Here is a 19053-nt window from a genome sequence, read left to right on the forward strand (position 1 = left end):
AGTGTTTCATGGAATTTACCCTTGCCAGGTTAGCTTTGAAACAAAGATCCTGTTTGGAGATAAGGATCTTCACAGAAATAATCAACTTCAGTGTCTTCAGTGGTTGCTAATCCTTATAAAAAAGAAAAAAAAATCAGGAAATAGAATACCATATGAAGATGAAGGCAGAACACTGGAATAATGCTTGTTGGAATCAATGAGAGCTATCAAAAGTTACAAAATGTACATAAATTAGAAATTCCACTGTTGCCTTCAGAAGGAATCAATTCTACTGACAGCATGAACTTAGATTTCTAGCCTCCAGAACTGTGAGATAACAAAGTTCTGTTACTGAAGCCACTGAATTTGTAATGCTTTGTTATGAAAGCCCTTGTAAACCAATGCTGTTATTCTACTTTCTGTGACTTCCCTTTAAAAACAAAACAAAGCTGGGTGCTGGTGGCTCATGCCTCTAATCCTAGCTACTCAGGAGGCTGAGATCTGAGGATCACAGATTAAAGCTAACCCGGGCAGAAAAGTCTCCATGAGACTTATCCACTTAACCATTTAAAAATTGGAAGTGGTGACGCCCCTCATCCTAAAGGCAGGGATGCTGAAAAACATTATCTGTTGCACAGAATTGTTGGGAGGATTAATAAGGTAGATGTTGGTATGTGTAATACTCTTAGAGCACTATATGCCTTTTGGCTTTGTTAGCTAGGGCTATGTGAAACAAAGTGCATGTCCTCTATAGTCACCAGTTACCTTATCTTTTGCTTGCAGTCTTTGACTCCTATGATAGAAAGAACATGTAAAATATATATTTGTACTCATGTGGACACAATATTTCATATACTTGCTACCAACTTAAAACTAACAGATGGAAGTCTCAAAAGTTGTTGAAGATATTTTATATAATATCAACTGCTCTATATTTCACTAGAGAAAGGTTATAATTACTAACTTTGATGGGAGTTATTTCATCAGAAGTCTCTAATGTGTCATTGTAGTATAGACTCATGACAAGTAAATAGTACTGGCTGTTTTGGGGGTTTTCCTTTTCCATCTTGTGGAATATTGTAAAGAAATTATAAAGTATGAAACAACTTTCACCGATGTACACAATTGATGTTTTGCAAACTAATATTTTAACTTAAACTTGTTCATACTGAAAAAAAACACCGGAAGTAGAACTGTGATTCAATGTGGTAGAGTGCTAGCCTTGAGCAAAAGAACTCAGGGACAGCACTCAGACCTGAGTTCAAGCACCACAACTGACAAAAAAATTAGAAAATAAAATAAAAACTACAACTGTGATGGTATTGGGGATTGAACTCAAAAACCTCGTACTTGTTAGTAGGCAGGTAGTAGGCCACTTAAACGACACCTCCAACACCCATGTAAATTTTAGATACAATCTTACCTATAAAATTATTACCTATAAAAAAATTACTTTTTCCTGAAAGTAGGTAAAGCAATGTGAGGACAACTGCTATCACTGCTATGTTGAACCTTTCAACCATAAACACTGCGTGTCTTTCCATTTGTTCACGTCTTCTTTCAGACTATAGTTTTCAGAATATAGGTATTATACATTTCCTTTTTTAGTAACTTTAAATGGCATAATTTATAATTAGGATGTTAATATGCTCAATGCTAAAAAATATTATGTTCAATGGTAATTAGCATTTAGAAATGCCATTTTTGTGCCAGGTACCAGTGGTTCACACCTGTAAGCCTAGCTACTCAGGAGAATGAGATCTGAAGATTGTTATTCAAAGCCAGCCCAAGCAGGAAAGAAAGTCCATGAGATTCTTATCTCCAACTAACCAAAAAGAAAAAAGAAAGAAAGAAAAATGAAAAAAAGCAAGAAATGGAGCTATGGCTCAAGTGATAGAGCTAGCCTTGAGCAAAAAGATAACACTCAGGCCCTGAATTAAAGCTGCAGCACAAAAAAGAAATTTCTTTTTTTAACTTGAATCTTATAACCCTAATAAACAACCTATACTTCTACTTTGTAGGATCTTAGGAATTTTTCTACTTATAAAAAAAAAAATCATGGAGTTTGAGTTAAAGTCCCAGCACAAAAAACACTAATAAGCAACCTATATTTCTACTTTGTAGGATTTTGCTACTTATAAAAAAAGCATGGAATTTGTCATGAAAGATTTTATTTCTTCTGATCATACAAAATACTATTTATCAAAATGAACCCCAAGAAATGAGAACAAGAAGTATTTTTTTTTTCTTGACTGCTGTTTGCAACTTGTTAACTTTTTTTTGTCTTTTGGGTGGGTGGGAGTCACAGAAATGGAGGGACAAAGGGTGAACATATTCAGCAGTGGTACTCACTGGACCCTACATTAAAAATGAACTATACAAGCTGAGCACCAGTGGATCATGCCGGTAATCCTAGCTACTCAGGAGGCTCAGATCTGAGGATCGTGGTTCAAAGCCAGCCCAGGCAGAAACGTCTGTGAGACTCTTATCTCCAATAAACCACTAGAACACCAGAAGTGGCACTGTGGCTCAAGCAGTAGAGCCCTCACCTTGAGCTGAACAGAGCAGGGACAGTGCTCAGACCCAGAGGTTCAAGCCCCACAGCCAACAAAAAAAGAAAAAATATATGAACTATACAACTTGTGGGTGCAGATGGAAGGAAGACAGAGAGAGCAAACAGCTGACAGTTGGATGTTCATTATTTTTTAATTTGTTTTCTTTTGTATTTTTTTTGGGGGGGGGGTCTGGTTGTAGGGCCTGAACTCTGGGCCTGGGTGCTGTCCCTCAGTTCTTCAGCTCAAGGCTAGCAGTCTACCACTTGAGCCACAGCACCACTCCCGGCTTTTTTCTTTTTGCTTATGTGGTGCTGAAGAATCGAACCCAGGGCCTCAGGCATGTAAGGCAAGTGCTCTACCACTGAGCCACTTTCCCAGCCTCTTGTCTGTATTTCTTGTTTGACTTTTTGAATTCCATTTTCACCTATCTATATAGTGCTTTTCAGTGCATCTCTTTGTGAACAATCTCTAGTGGATTGGACAGTGGTGGCTCATACCTGTAATCATAGCTACATTGAGGGCTGAGATCACGGTTCAAAGCCAGCCTGGGAAAAACAGTTTATGAGGCTTATCTCCAATTAACCACTAGAACACCAAAAGTGGCACTGTGGCTCAAAATGGTAAAGCTCCAGCCTTGAACAAAAGAGCTCAAGGACAGTGCCCAGGTCCTGATTTCAAGCCCCAGAACCAACAACAATAACAACAAGAAGAATCTCTAGTGGTCAAACTGAGCATTTAAGACATAATTGTTACTTACTAATTTAATCATTTTACCAGTTCAGTTCAAATGAGATAGAAATACTTTGCCTTTATGTCCCTTTACCTAACCCCATTTATAATTGTAAACAGGAAGATAATGGAGATAAAATTAGACTTTGAAACAACTTGGCTGTGAACAGCATAGAATCAAAGAGAGTAGGGTAAAGTGGAGTCAGAATTTTCTAGTTGATTGACTGAATAGTAAAAGATAAAAAGACCTGAGCAACTAAGGAAAAGATTAAGGCATAGCTCAAGTGGTAGAGTACAAAGGGTGAAAAATCCAAATTAGAAGCCCTGAGATCAACCCCCCACACATACATGCTTTTACAAACACACACAAACACACACACCACACACACACACACACACACACACACACACAAAAAAACCACACACACACACACACACACACACACACAAAAAAAAAAAAAACCAACAACATAACCAGGTGCCATTGGCTCATGTCTGTAATCCTAGCTACTCAGAAGGCTCAGATCTGAGGATCATGGTTCAAAGCCAGCTAGAGCAGGAATGTCCGTGAGTCTCCTACCTCCAATAAACCATCAGAAAACTGAAGTGACGCTGCGGCTCAAGTGGTAGAGCTCTGACCTTGAGCTGAAGAGCTGAGGGACAGCACCCAAGCTGAGTTCAAACCACATGACCAACCAAAATAAAAAAAACAGCAAAAAGAACCCCAAAAAACTCACAGTACAAAGGAAGAGGATACTCAAACTAGTAAGAGCAGTATATTTCCATTGAACTAGGAGGGATAAAAGAAAAGATGTGGCCGGGTGCCAGTGGCTCACGCCTATAAATCCTAGCTACTCAGGAGGCTGAGAGCTGAGGATCACAGTTCAAAGCCAGCTGGGCAGGAAAGTCTGTGAGACTCTTATCTCCAATAAACCACCAAAAAACCGGAAGTGGCACTGTGTGGCTCAGGTAGTAGAGTACTACTAGCCTTGAGCTGAAGAGCTGAGGGACAGCACCTAGGCCCAGAGTTCCAGCCCCAGGACCAACAGAAAGTATGTATAAGGAGTTTGAAGTAGAGAGGAAAGTCTTATTTCTAACAATGGAAATAAAATTCTTGTTAAAGTGGAAGAATTAGTGGAAGAGTAGATTTGATCAAAATTATTCAAATTTAGCCTTGAAGCTCAGAGTGGTGGTACACACTCAACACAGAAGTGGCTGACGGAAGTATGAGCTCAATCTAAATACACACAACAGACCCCGTGCTTGGGGGGGAGGGGGTGTGTCAGGGGGGATCAGAATTAGAGAACAAATAGAGTATCATTTACAATCAACACGTAAAGCTGTGAGTGATCTTGAAATCATGGACTGTGTAAACAATTTCCAATCTTTAATAATTTTCATAATTGTAGGTTTATGCTGGAGAAACAGAAATAGTGGAAATTAAAAAGCAACCCAGGAATGAAGTATTACAGGACCAATTTAAACATAAAGAAACCATAGAGAAATGCCAATACAAATTTCCAATAACTTTAAGTATAAAAGCAAAGGATTATCTCCTGCTTAAGAATGCAGCTTTTAATCAGAGAAATGCCTGTAAAAATATGCTACAAACTTTTTTCCTATTTTATCAAAATACCTCTGCTGCATAAAATTTTACGATACTGTGAAGTATGATTAGTTGAAAATTGGAATTCAGAAATAACTTATAATTCTCATCTGTTTAACCCCTGTCCCTTTGCTGTTATTTATAATTTGCCTCTTAATTCCAAGAAGGGTGTTCAATGCTTAGAATTTTTCTGGCCATAAATGACTTGTCACTTTATATACATAAAAAAATACAAGTATCAATGCATTTGTATAAAGAAAAACATAAAAATGCAAGCCACAAGAAAATTTATTTTCCTTTGAAATACTTATTCAATGTTAATAAACAACTCCAAATTTATACAATTACATGTAAAATTTTCTCTTACCTAATTTTACAGGAAAACCTGGCGGAAGCTTCATTTGAACAAATTCTCTAAGCTTGTTAAAGTGCTTGAAGGGAGCTATTACTTCTAGAACATTCAATAATCTGAAAAACAGAAGAAAAACTGTTTTCACTGTTCAACCTAAATTCTTTGCATTTATACATTGTTTTTAAACTAATTTGGAGATTTCATGAATGAGAAAATTGTACTTTATGCTTCCTGGTTTTAGAATTTTTGTTGGTATTCCTTTTTCACTGCGATATGGTTTATAACCTTAGTGTGTGCACACTTAAGACTTTGGATGTTATCAGACTCCCTTTTATATAGATTTAAAGCTTTCCACTTGTTTACTAAAATCCACACAATCAAGTTCTTTCATCAAACTTACTGTTTGCATCACAGATTTTCACTAATCACTTGATAAATTTTTATCAAGTACATGAATGGCTCCAATTATTTGCCTAATACTCCTTGATTCCATGATCTATTAATTTATTAAATGAGGGTTTCTTTCCATTATATTTAAAGGGAAATCTGACTTCACAGAAATTTCTGGTGATACTATTCTTTTGTCTGAACTAGCATTTCATGGTGTCTCTTAGTGATCCATATCGAACTACAACTTATTGCTCTTCTGATGTAAATGATTTCATCTTCAGGCAAGATTATCTTTTTTTTTGGTCGGTCATGCGGCCTGAACTCTGGGTCTAGACGATGTCTCTGAACTCTTCAGCTCAAGACTAGTGCTCTACCACTTGAGCCACAGTGCCAGTTTTCTGATGGTTGTTAACTGGGGATAAGAGTCTCATGGACAGTCCTACCATTCCTGCCCAGGCTGGCTTTGAACTGAGATCCTCAGAGCTGAGCCTCCTGAGTAGCTAGGATTACAGATGTGAGCCACCAGCGCCCAGCTTAATACCTTAAATTTTTAACAAAATACATTATCAGAACGAAACCTTCCTTCCTTTTCTTCCATCCTTCTTTTCTTCCTTCCTTTCTTTTTTCCTACAAGGTTTTGAACTTAGAGGCCTGTAACTTGCTAGCAAGCACTTGACCACATGAGCTACACCGTCAACCCTTTTTCATATAGTACACAAAGATAAATACAAGGCCAGGTTGATTTTTACCTCCCTCTGCCTAGTTACCTTTAGATTTTGTTGTTGTTGTTACCACCAGTTGAAGTTTAACCATGATTATATTACTGATCATTCTGTACCCATATTTATTGAAATGTTATCTTGAAGGTACAGTTTTTTATTACAAAAAAATTTCTTTTAACACATTTTGACTACAATATGTCACACTTAGAAGACTAAGTGGAACATCTACACTTCTTATGGTTTAACTATCACTGTCCTCCAAATCTATTATTTTGCTAATTGCTTTCATCTGTTCTTCCTTTCATTTATTATGAGCTATCAAAATCTCCTTTTCAGTCACATTTAGTCTCTTTTTTCTACTGTATATAACTTTTGGGGGGTTTTTGGGTGGGGTTTTTGGTGGGATCCTATATAGTATGACTGGGGTTCTAACCACTTGAGCCATAACCCTACCCCTATATTTGTTTTCTAACACTGTTATTTAATTGCTCTATTTTTTTAGCTTTTCAATTTTGTTGTTGTTGTTGTCAGTACTGGGGCTTGAACTCAGGTCCTGGCTGTTGTCCCTAGGCTTTTTTACTCAAGGGTAGACACTCTACCAATTAAGCCACACAGCTCCACTTCTGGTTTTTCCGTGTTTAACTGGAGATAAGAGTCTAATGGACTTTCATGACAGGCTGGCTTTGAACTCTGATCCTAACCTCTTGGGCTCCTGAGTAGCTAAGATTACAGGCATTACTCACCAGCACCTGGCCTTTAATCTCTTTATTTCATTTGACTGTCTTTCATCTCAGAGTGGTCTAATTTTACAGATTTCATGCTCATTATGTGATTTTTCCATAGGCTTTACGAAACAATTTCTTCTGTTCTCTGAACTTTAACTCTAGAATAAATACTTTGTTAACTGCAATGTTCTTTATTTTCTATTTTATTTTTTTGTCCAGGGATAATAATTCCAATTTTGACATATATGTTTCTAAATGTAACATACTTGAAATTGAGTACTCCTAAAAATTAATGTCAGCATAAAATTAGCCACACTGCTTCTTTATTAGTAAATGGAATATAAAACTGGTACATCATAGAGCCTCCGGGATCACAGGTATGATGGATTTTTGGCATGGATATTATGCATGGATAAATCCCTTCTTGCACTTTCTGAAACTTATCTCTTTGGCCTATAGCTTTTGGACTATACAGAACATTTACTTTCCTAAATTAGCCTTAGGAAAAAGTCAAGAAATATACTGGATGAATGGTAAAGTCCATCACTCTTATCTCCAATAAACTACTCAGAAAAAGCCAAAAGTAGCACTGTGGCTCAAGTGGTAGAGCACTAACTTTGAGCTAAATAAAGCTCAGGGACAGTGCCCAGGCCTAGAATTCAAATCCCAGGACTGGCAAAAATACTACCATCCGCACCCCCCAGTTGGTCATGGGCTTGAACAGGCTTGGGCGCTATTCAGCTGCAGGCAAGCACTTTACTGCTTTGAGCCACAGGGCCACTTCCAGTTTGCTAGTGGTTTATTGGAGATAAGAGTCACTTCATTGGAGTCTCATGGACTAAGATTACCACCCTGGGGTTGGCTTTGAACCGAAATCCTCAGATCTCAGCTTCCTGAATAGCTAGGATTACAAACATGAGCACTGGTGCCCACTCCAAATACTATTTTTAAGGGGGGATCTTGCCCAAGGCCAGTGGTTCACGTCTGCAATCCTAGCTACTCAAGAGGCTGAGATCCGAGGGTGCAGTTCAAAGCCAGCCCAGGCAGGAAAGTCTGAGAGACTCATCTCCAATTAACTGCCAGAAAACAAGAAGTGGCACTGTGGCTCAAGCGGTAGAATGTTCACTTTGAGTAGAAGAGCTGAGGCCCAGAGTTCAAGCCCCATGACCGACAAAAAAAAAGGGAGGGGGGGAATCTGATGAGTTTCGAGTCTGAATGGACATATTCAAGAAGTTCACTGCAATATTGTTTCAAAGGAACTAAAAACAACCAAAATGGGGCTGGGAAGGTGGCTCAGTGGTAGAGCGCTTGCCTTGCATGTCTGAGGCCCTGGATTTGATTCCTCAGCACCACATAAGCAAAAAGAAAAAAGCCAGAAGTGGTGCTGTGGCTCAAGTGGTAGAGCACTAGCCCTGAGCTGAAGAGCTGAGGGACAGCACCCAGGCCCAGAGTTCAGGCCCCACGACCGGACCAAAAAAAAAAAAAAAAATCAAAATGTTTTTTAGTCGAGGAATGATAAAAATGAATGACAAACACCAACTACTACAAATACATCAATTGAACAAGAAAAAGAATTAGACAAAATGTAGTTACTTTAAGAATTCCAATATGGACACTACTTCAAAAGAAAAAAAGCAAGTAACTGAACAAAAACCAAATTTGCCATTTTTATTTTTAAAATGCAAAAATACTGGTAAATTTAGACAAAAATACACCAGTCCCTATCATTGGTGGTTGGGGGTGGGGGGGACATTCTTCAGTCTATAAATTTCCATGCCATAGTATACTTTACACTAGTAGTCATGTATTACTTCAATAAATTTTTGGAAACTATTCAAAAATTTATCTGAAAAAAATGAAAATACTTTTGCTAACCAGAACATTTCTAGAAAAATACCCTTGTTTTTAGATTTCAAAAGCTTCAACAGTACTCTCAGTTACAAATATTATTACAATCTTTAAGGTTTCTATTGTGAACATAAATAATGAACTTACAATTCAATCCCTAAGGGAAATTCCTGGCTCATGGCTATTGTGGCTTTAAATGTCTTCTTACTTTCTTTGCACACTAGTTCTCTTCCCAGATGAGGAGCTCTAAAGTTAAAAGAAAAAATAATAAAGGAAAGAAAAAAAAATATGTTAAGAAACTTGTTCCATTCTAGATATCAATCATCTACCAATGAATTCATGCATAGCTCAATTTTTTCTTATTGACTATAGAAATGAATTAAAATTATGCTACAAAGAATAAGCTGAAAGTAAGAAATGAAACAAGCATAACAAAATAATTTTTAAAATTTGGAAAAAAATTATCAGATTTCAATTAATTCACATTGAATACAACTGAGTTTTAATCAATCAGTTTTAATTAATTATCTTCAAGTCGCTTACTGTATTCCTTACTCCTTTACTATCTACTACAATTTTATCACAAATTGCAAAGAAAAAATGCCAGACACTGGTGGCTCATGCCTATAAGCCTAGCTAATCAGGTGGCTGAAATCTGAGGACTGAGGTTCAAAGCAGCCTGGGCAGGAAATTCCACCAGACTCTTATCTCCGATAAACTTCTCAGAAAAAGCCAAAAGTGGCACTGTGTCTCAAGTGATAGAGTGCTAACTTTGAGCTAAATAAAGCTCAGGGACAGTGCCCAGGCCTAGAATTCAAGCCCTAGGACTGGCAAAAATAAGTTAAATAAAAGAACTCTATGCTAATCATGTTCAAAAGCAAATTATAATATAATTTTTAAAGATCTACTTTATTATTTTTGCATTTCTATGATAGGTTCACACTTTATACCATAAAAAAAAAGGTTCTACTGGGCTGAACAGAGTATGTTCGCTTTAAAGACATGAGAAAGAGGTAAAAGAAGAAACAAAATAAACAGAGTGTGTTAAAATTATTTTCCATACAACACTGACTCATGTTGACTGGAATCTCTTGGAGGTGTTTTACTTGGTTACAGTTTTTGCCAACTGTTTGATTTATGGCACATATCACACAGTAGTCTATTTTGACTTGGTCTGATCAGATAAGTAGTGTGACAAACTAGTTCAAAAGAATGCCCTGAAACTATGTTTAACACTATAGAATATTAAGACAGAGAAACTTCATAGTGAAGTAATAGTAAAAGTAACAAATCCTTCAATAAGAAAAAAAGAAAAAAATAATTTCCCTCTGAACATTCTTCATCTTTTTTTTTTTTTTTTTTGGATAGTCCTTGGGGCTTGAACTCAGGGCCTGGTCACTGTTCAAGGCTAGCACTCTACAACTTGAGCACCACTTCTGGCGTTTTCTGAGTAGTTTTATTGGAATGAGTCTCATAGACTCTTCTGCCTAGGCTAGCTTTGAACCGCAATCCTCAGATCTCAGCCTCATGAGTAGCTAGGATTATAGCTGTGAACCACCTGTGCCCAGCCATTCATCATTCTTTTAGTAAGTAAGTATGTACCAGCTATGTACTAATAATTAAGAGTTAGGAATATTAAATACAAACTATGTGCTCAGTATGATAATAAATGCTAATAATAGAACAGTAAGCAAAGGCCTCAGGAGGGGTAATGTGAAGTAGAGTAAAATAAATGAAAAAATAAGCTAGGAAAATAAGGTAGGAAAATAGGGGAAAAAAACAGAATAATTTTATATACAATGATAGAGAATCACAAAAAATGAATAAATTCATCACACAATGGAAAGTTTCAAGGAAGTTAACTACATTGGGCAATTTTCTACATTATATTTCCTTAGAAAAAGTCCTACAAGGTTTTTTTTTTTGTTTGGGTTTGGGGTTTTTTTGTGAGTATAAATTACAGAACGAATAGAGAGAGAAAGAAGGCTCTACAATCTTACTAAAGCCTATATACAACTTGGGATACTCCCTCATCATTCTTTTTTTGGCCAGTTGTGGGGCCTGAACTCTGGGCCTGGGCACTGTCCCTCAGCTCTTCAGCTCAAGGCTAGTGCTCTACCACCTGAGCCACAGCGCTACTTCTGGCTTTTTCTGTTTATGTGGTGCTGAGGAATTGAACCCAGGGCCTCATGCATGCAAGGCAAGCACTCTACCACTGAGCCACCTTCCCAGCTCCCTCCTTCATCATTTTTAATCCATATTTTTAGAAGTGAAAAAAAGTTTCAGACAAAAATATACCAATATTTTCTTATAAATTCAAATACCTAGGTATTTATACAGTTTACTTTTACAGTTTGTTCTTTCTAAAATTCAAAGCCATAAAACCACCTACTTTCCATTTTCAGCAGATATATATTCTTCCCAAGTAATAGTGTTCTGAGGAGGAGGGGTAAGGGACTGTCTTCGAACAGGCTGCCAAAAAATAAAAGAAAAAATACAGAGTGTAAAGAGAAGTCACATTTTTAATACAAAATTTTTTAATACACACAGTAAGCTGACACTGGGAGTTTTGCTCACTGGTAGAGTATACAATAGTATGCAAGTAGCTCTGACTTCAATTACCAACACCAAAAATTAAACAAGGAAGGGGAGCAAACTATTTAATACAAGCTACTTGGAAGTGGCTCTGTAGCTCAAAGGGTAGAGTGCTAGCCTTGAGCGAAAAAGCTCAGAGACAGCACCCTGGCCCTGAGGTCAAGGCCCACCACCAACAAAATAAATAAATAAGAAAACCACAATCTATTTAACCACTTCAACATGCTACTTGAAAAGATTGCAAGATAGATCAGTCATAAGTAGTGGGTGAAGATAGCAAAGAGATTCTCAAAAAATTTATATACTTGTCTCCAAAAGCACAGTAAAAATTCTCATAGACAAGTCTGTGGAGACAGAGCATCACCAGGCCTACCAACAACAGTGTGGGTAACAGCAGCCTGAAGAATGGTAGAATAGGGTTCCAAGGGTGTTATTTCCCCAAAACTTCCTATCTCCTTTGTTGGCAAAGTTGCCTTTGCTGGCCAAACAATCCTTTCAGGGTGAGGAACATTTGTTCTGCCAATGCTTTTTTTGGGGGGTCCAGTCGTGAGGCCTGAACTCTGGGCCTGGGCACTGTCCCTCAGCACTTCAGCTCAAGTCTAGTGCTCTACCACTTGGGCCACAGCGCCACTTCCAGCTTTTTTTCTTTTTTGCTTATGTGGTGCTGAGGAATCGAACCCAGGGCCTCATGCATACAAGGCAAGCGCTCTACCACTGAACCACCTTCCCAGTCCCTGCCAATGCTTATTGTGCTATTTGTAACATCACTTGAAAGCCATACAAAATTATAAATACAGGCAGCCTAAAAGCAGTGAAAGAGAAATGTGTCAGTGCTATCATGGAAGTAAATCATACAATTTGTGGGTGGAGATGGGAGGGAGGAATTGGGAAAGAATGAGGGAACAGAAGACATAGAAAAAGATAGTGGTATGGGTACAGGAACTACAAGTGTCTTAACATTTATTACATTAGATAAAACGGGGGGGAGGGCCGCAACAGGATGACATGTGTGCATAATTAGCTATTCCAGCAAAGTGAGACCTGGTTAGTCATTATTTCCATTCTGATTATACAGAGGACTCCAGAAAAGTTGCTACTGCTGTCATTACATGATGGAAGCATCTGGTCCCCATGAGATGTTTATTCCTGCATTCAGGCTTCAGCTTCACCTCGTGGTGAAGATCTATTCTGTGACGCTCTGCTGTTTCTTAGGTATTGTTTTAGTCCCCTGTGTAACTTTGTCAGGGGAAGGGTTGGGGAGGAGTTGGGAAGAAAGGGAGGGTAGGGGAAAAACAAAGGAGGGGGTAACAATGCTCAACAGGAAATGTACTCATTACCTTGCTCATGTAACTGTAACCCCTCTGTACAGTATCTTCACAATTAAATATATTTAAAAAAAGGTGTTATAGATCAGGGTCTGTCAATCATAATATCCAGGATGTTTCATTGAAGATGAGAGGCCCCAAGCAAAGAAGACAGATATAAAAGGGAGGCAAGGATGTCAAGTTTTTATCTTACTTTCAGTTAACTCGTGGACCCAAGTAAGGAGTCATTAACAACCTTTTAGCAAAAGCAGTTAAGTTTCTATGCACCTGTTACAATTCCACATTGATTTAAGCTCCAATAGACATATTATATATCTTTTTTAGATTCTTGTTGGTGTTAAAGTAGTGAACTCATTCAATGTTTCCACTCATCTAAAATTAAAATGTCTGCACATTATGCTAACTGCTGAACATAGTAGTTAGAGAAGCTGAAGAACTAACTTCAGGAATAAAGAACGATATAAGTCAGGGGAAGAACAGTTGCTTAGCATGCATAAGGTCTTGAATTCAAACCCCAGCACCACCAAAAAGAAAAAAAAAACAGTTGAGAAGTAGAACATAGCCTAGATGTATCAGACTCTAGGTTCAACCCATAAAACTACAAACTAAATACACACACACACATACCAAACTATCAGAGTCAACAGGCAAGCAGTCTATAAACTGCTATTCTACATTCTCATCGCAAAATGACTTGTCATTATTAGGGTGGCCATAACCACCCTAAAATGAAGACAGTTTTTAAAAGAAACTCTAAACAAGATTTAAATCACAAGTCAAAATAGCAATATATTTTTTTGGCTGATCAACAATAAGGAAATGGGGTAGTTTTGTTAAAGACTAAGGCATTCCTTTTAACCAACTTATCTCCTCTTTCTCCTGAACACATGCTATGCTACTTTCTTTTATTGACCAGAAGATCAGAAAATGAAGAGACTATAATTCAAGCCAAGGAAAAAACAAAAAAGCATAAATACAACCTGTTAGGCAAGAATAGGATCACACTAAATTGGGAGTTTCAGCTTAAGTATTTTACATAGTGTACTCAATTATCTATTACTAATTACATGGACTTCCCACATTAAAATATTTTCCTGGAACACGCAGAATTATCATGAATTATTTTGGAATCTGGCATGCTACTACCCTTCAGAGTTGTCCATATCTAAAACATATAATCTGGCGCAATACCACAGGGGAGGGATTAAACATACAAGAAATCCAAGCTTTCTGCTACTATTTCATTTTTCAATGACTATTACATTTTTTTTTTTTTTTGTCGGTCGTGGGGCTTGAACTCTGGGCATGGACGCTGTCCCTCAGCTCTTCAGCTCAAGGCGAGCGCTCTACCACTTGAGCTACAGCACCACTTCCGGTTTTCTGGTAGTTAATTGGAGAAAAGAGTCTGACAGACTTTCCTGCCTGGGCTGGCTTTGAACCACGATCCTCAGATCTCAGCCTCCTGAGTAGCTAGGATTACAGGTGTGAGCCACCAGCGCCCGGCGACTATTACATTTTCAGTATAATCTAACAGCCCCACATATGAATACAATACATCCACTTCTAAAATTATTGTTTTATGAGCCAGTAATGACTCTGCATAATGGGCCCTTTTTGAAAATCTATTGCTTTTATTAAGGAAAGGTGGTCATGGCCTATTAAACTAGTTGCATTACCTCCTAAGGGTTCCCCACCATAACAGTTAGGAAAAAAATACAGGAAAACTGTAATACTTATTTGTAAATCTAAAATTGTCAAAACAAAAAAATAAATAAATATTAGCTGGACACCAGTGGCTCATGAGGCTGAGATGATCATGGTTTGAAGACAGCCCCGACTGAAAAGTCCATGAGACTCTTATCTCCAATTAACCAACACAAAGTTGGAAGCAGAACTGTGGTTCAAATAGCACAGCATAAGCCTTGAGCACAAAAGGTCAGGGACAGCATCCAAGAGCAGTTCAAGCCCCAGCAACACACACATGCATGCACGCATGCACAATTTAAGAAGCAATCTAATTCATTTTATTAGGAAATAAATAGCAAGAGCTGTCACCATATTTCATGTTTTATTAATTTCCCTTCCCTGTACTATTAGTCATTCAATATTTGCATATAGTATGTATTCATTAAACAGATGCAAAATAAAAAAATATTTTGAAGAGGAAATAGCCTCAAGACTAACATAATAAGAGCTGGTCCTTCAAACCAGCAGATTTCACTGAAGCATATTATATGTAAAGGGGTATGGAATAAAATTTAACACTGTTTCATACTAACAAAATGATTTTATATTAAGGAAGAATCAAATACCAATGTAGAATCATGAAACATAACAAAGTCTGGCTTTTTTTTTCCTTTTCTAATAATGACATGACAAAGATAAAGATTCATGGAAAAATAAAAGGCATTACATAGCAAATATAATAACATATAAGTATTTTTATATACACATTTCAAATGCCAAGAATGAAGTTCATTCTCTTTAAAAAACTATAAACTATACCTCAAAATTCTGTTCCATTATGTTTCCACCTTTACTCAAACTTTCCATGATGGCCTTATTTCGAAGAATATCCTCTTCACTAAGATGTTCTCTTCTTTTCCTTGATTCTAAAACAAGTCCATTCACCAGATAGAAGTCTGCCAAAAAGTTTCCTACTCTCTCCTAAAACAAAATCAAATATTCCAATACAATAAATTCTAAAGTAAGTTTATCTTAGATTTCAAAAAGTTTAAATGTAGTATATTTTCTATAAGCATTTAGGATATAGGTAAAAATAAATTTCAAATAAATTACAAGAGTATTTTATTGTATTCAGTTAAAATATTTAAATTATACACTTGTAATCAGTAAAGAGAAGTTTAAGTGACACAAAGATGTATGGTAATTAACCTTATAATGAGTTAAGTCTAAATAAAAAATACCATAGTATTCCTTTATCTACTCCCAAGTAGCACAAAGCTATCTGAGAACTTTATTAAACCAACAATCGAATATTATAAGTAACAAGGAGGGGTCAGGGATAACACTGTTCCCATTTTATAGATAGAAAAAAAGTAGAATAACAATAGTTTAAGTCACAAAGGAATCTCATACAACTAGAATTAGTGACCCTGTGCTTATTTTCTATTCTTTAGGACCAAAACTTAGAACTGCTTGCTGCTTTGCAAAAAAGAAAATGGATCAGCTTTGCTCCCCAACACAACTATATGTTTTGAATAATGAATAGGGGAGAAGGAAATTCAAGTAACATAAATGGTAACAAGAGTGGCAATTTTAATAAAGTCTTGATAAACTTTCAAGATTTCCAAACCCACAGTGGCCAGGGGAAAGAAAGGAAGGGGGGAGAGAGAGAGAGAGAGAGGGGGGGGGAGAGAATTTCCAAACCCACAGTGGCCAGGGGAAAGAAAGAAAGGGGGGGAGGGACGGGGGGAGGGGAGGGGAGGGAGAAAGGGAAGAAAAGAGGAAGGGGAAGGGAAGAAAAGGGGAAGGGAAGGGAAGGGAAGGGGAAGGGGAAGGGGAAGGTGAGGGAAGGGAAGGGAAGGGGAGAAAAAAGATAAAGAAAAACAGCAAAAACAAGCTTCCCAATTCTACCTACATGTAGTGACTTAAGTTTCCACCTAGCTTCAGAAAAACAGCTAATACAAGCTTCCCACTACCTTACATGTAGGTAACTTAGTTTTCACCTAGCTTCAGTGGCATCCTTACAGAAGTATTACTAAAAAGCAAAGCATGTGCACTAGTTTCTACCTACAAAATGGGAACCATAAGCATACTGACTCCCTCCTTACCTGTCAAAGATTTAAGGAGATCACCTAGACGCTGTTCAAGAGCTTTGAGCTGCTTAGCAGTAGCACTAGATGAATAGCAGTTTCAATTTTATCTTCTCTTCAAGTGATCCGTCTAATGCTGTCCAGAAGAACAGAGTACAGACAAATAAGACTTCAAAGCAACAAATGGATTGCTATGAGGGATTCCACAACCTGGAATCTTAAATGCCATTTGTTGCCAAATAGGCTTAGAGAGGAAAATTGATGAGTCTAGAAGTCACAGTTCCAATTTATTTGTGGCTAGGTGATAACAGGTTTTGAAACCATACAATGCAAAAGCATTTATTACATGTAAATTACCATATCAGTAAAAATTTTAAAAGTATATTCCTCATCATCTAGCCAAATGCATGTTAAAGGACAGTAAACACAGCATCATTTATAATGGTAGAAAACAACAAATAGTGCTAATTATTTAAGTTTCCAAAAGTAAGTTTGGTTAGACAGGCTAAAGCCATAGTGTGGAATGTTATGCAGTCGATAAAGAATAAAATAATCTACAGGTAATGGTACAGAATGGCTTCTCTAACACTAAAGAATGAAAAGAGCCAGTTGCAGAACACTATAAACAATTATGACACCTCATTAAGAAATATCAAAACAAAAAAACTAACATAAAAAAACTATGTATCCTATTCATGTATAGAAAATGTTTTAAAAGGTCTGGAGGAGATACAAACAGAACCTCTGGCAAGGGGTTCTAGGGTTGTAGGTAGTAGTCAAGGAAGACTAGAGTGGGTAAATCTGTCTGATGACTTAATACCAACTTGGGTAGGCTAAGGTACTTAGGTGTTGGTTGAAATTCTAGAAGCTATTTTATATATGTAAATAACAATCAATAGATTTTTGGTAAAGCAGATTACCTTCCATAATATGGCTGGGTATCATCCAATTAACTTAACTGAAGATGTTAAGTCAAACGGAGGTTTCCAAAAGGAAAAACAATTGTCTCCAACACAATATAAAAGTCCTAAGTGTAGCCTCTGGACATCTGACTCTAGACTATTTTTCAAATTTCTAGCCGGCTACACTGTTATAAATATATTAGGGTTGTCAATCTCCACAATTAGATGAGCCAACTTTTTTTTTTTTTTTTGGGTCCGGTCGTGGGGCCTGAACTCTGAGCCTAGGTGCTGTCCCTCAGCTCTTCAGCTTAAGGCTAGCGCTCTACCACTTGAGCCACAGCACCACTTCCGGCTTTTTTCTTATGTGGTGCTGAGGAATCAAACCCAGGGCCTTGAGCATGCAAGGCAAGTGCTCTACCACTGAACTTCCTTCCCAGCCCCGAGCCAACTTCTTTAAAACAGTTATCTCCCTCTTTTCCCTTCTCTCCCTTCCCTCTATCATTTCTATCTCTCATTGTTTCTCAGGGAATTCTGAAAATGTTTGCCTTTTTAATGCAAACATGCTCATTTTTACTATATGTAATAAAAAATACAAATTTTAAAAGCAGTTAATCTGTCCCCTACCTGTAGTTCTTAAATTTAAAAATGCACATTTTATTCAAAACTTACAGTAAATAGTAACAATATATAATACGTAGTTAATAAGTTAACTTTTCAAAATGTATATGGGGATGGTGACACAGGATCTGGCTATGTAGCCCAGGACTGAAGTATATAATTGACCACTGGGCTCATGCCTATATTCTCTACTGAGGAGATAGAGACTGGGGGAATTCAGGGCCAACCCAGACAAAAAAGGAAAAGTTCCATCTTAGCAAACAAGCCAGGCATGGTAGCAGTTTCTCTACAATACCAATTAAATGGGAAGTGTAAGTAGAAAGATGATAGTCTGAGGCCAGCCCTTGACAAAAATATAAGACCCTACCTGAAAAATTACTAAAGCAAAACAGGGCTAGAGAGAGGATGGCTTAAATCGATCACCTATTTACGAGTTCAACTCCAGCACCAAAAAAAAAGGAAATTTGCAACTGATCTTCCTGCCTCAGCCTCCTGGGATTCTATGCTTTATTTCACCAGTTAAAAAAAAAAAATTTGAAGTATATTCTTGAACAGTCTTCTACAACCTCTTACTGACAACATGCAATGGGAATTATGGCAAGAATTTGTAATTCACTAACAAGGAAACTTCTAGAGATTTAATTCAATAATAGTATAAAAACGTAAGACTGATTTCAGTTTGTAGAGAACACTAAAAACTAGTGACTTAGAAGTCTAATAGTATGGGGAGGGGCACAGCAGGTGGACAGGAATGTGGCTTAGGGGTAGAGTACTTCCCTAGCACACATGAAGCCCTGGGTCCAATTCCTTAGTACCACATAAAACAGAAAAAGCCAGAAGTGGTGCTAAGCAGTTCAAGTGCTAGAGTGCTAGTCTTGAGCAAAAGCAGCTCAGCAACAATGCCAGGACCTGAGTTCAAGCCCCAGGACTG

At 37.4% G+C, this 19053-nt stretch overlaps 1 protein-coding gene across 1 annotated transcript in view; it reads right to left on the bottom strand.

Moving 5' to 3' along the window:
- Ankrd13c (ankyrin repeat domain 13C) overlaps positions 1–19053 on the bottom strand; it is a 64082-nt gene that overhangs the window by 6265 nt on the left and 38764 nt on the right. Inside the window, exons 10-13 of the mRNA XM_013020507.1 lie at positions 15332–15493; positions 11299–11378; positions 9054–9152; positions 5237–5337 (exon numbers count right to left, since the gene is read on the bottom strand). Of these exons, the coding sequence (XP_012875961.1) occupies positions 5237–5337; positions 9054–9152; positions 11299–11378; positions 15332–15493 (442 nt within the window). The remainder of the gene's footprint in view (positions 1–5236; positions 5338–9053; positions 9153–11298; positions 11379–15331; positions 15494–19053) is intronic.

Source organism: Dipodomys ordii, unplaced genomic scaffold (assembly GCF_000151885.1).
Source record: "Dipodomys ordii isolate 6190 unplaced genomic scaffold, Dord_2.0 Scaffold51, whole genome shotgun sequence".
NCBI lineage: Eukaryota > Metazoa > Chordata > Mammalia > Rodentia > Heteromyidae > Dipodomys > Dipodomys ordii.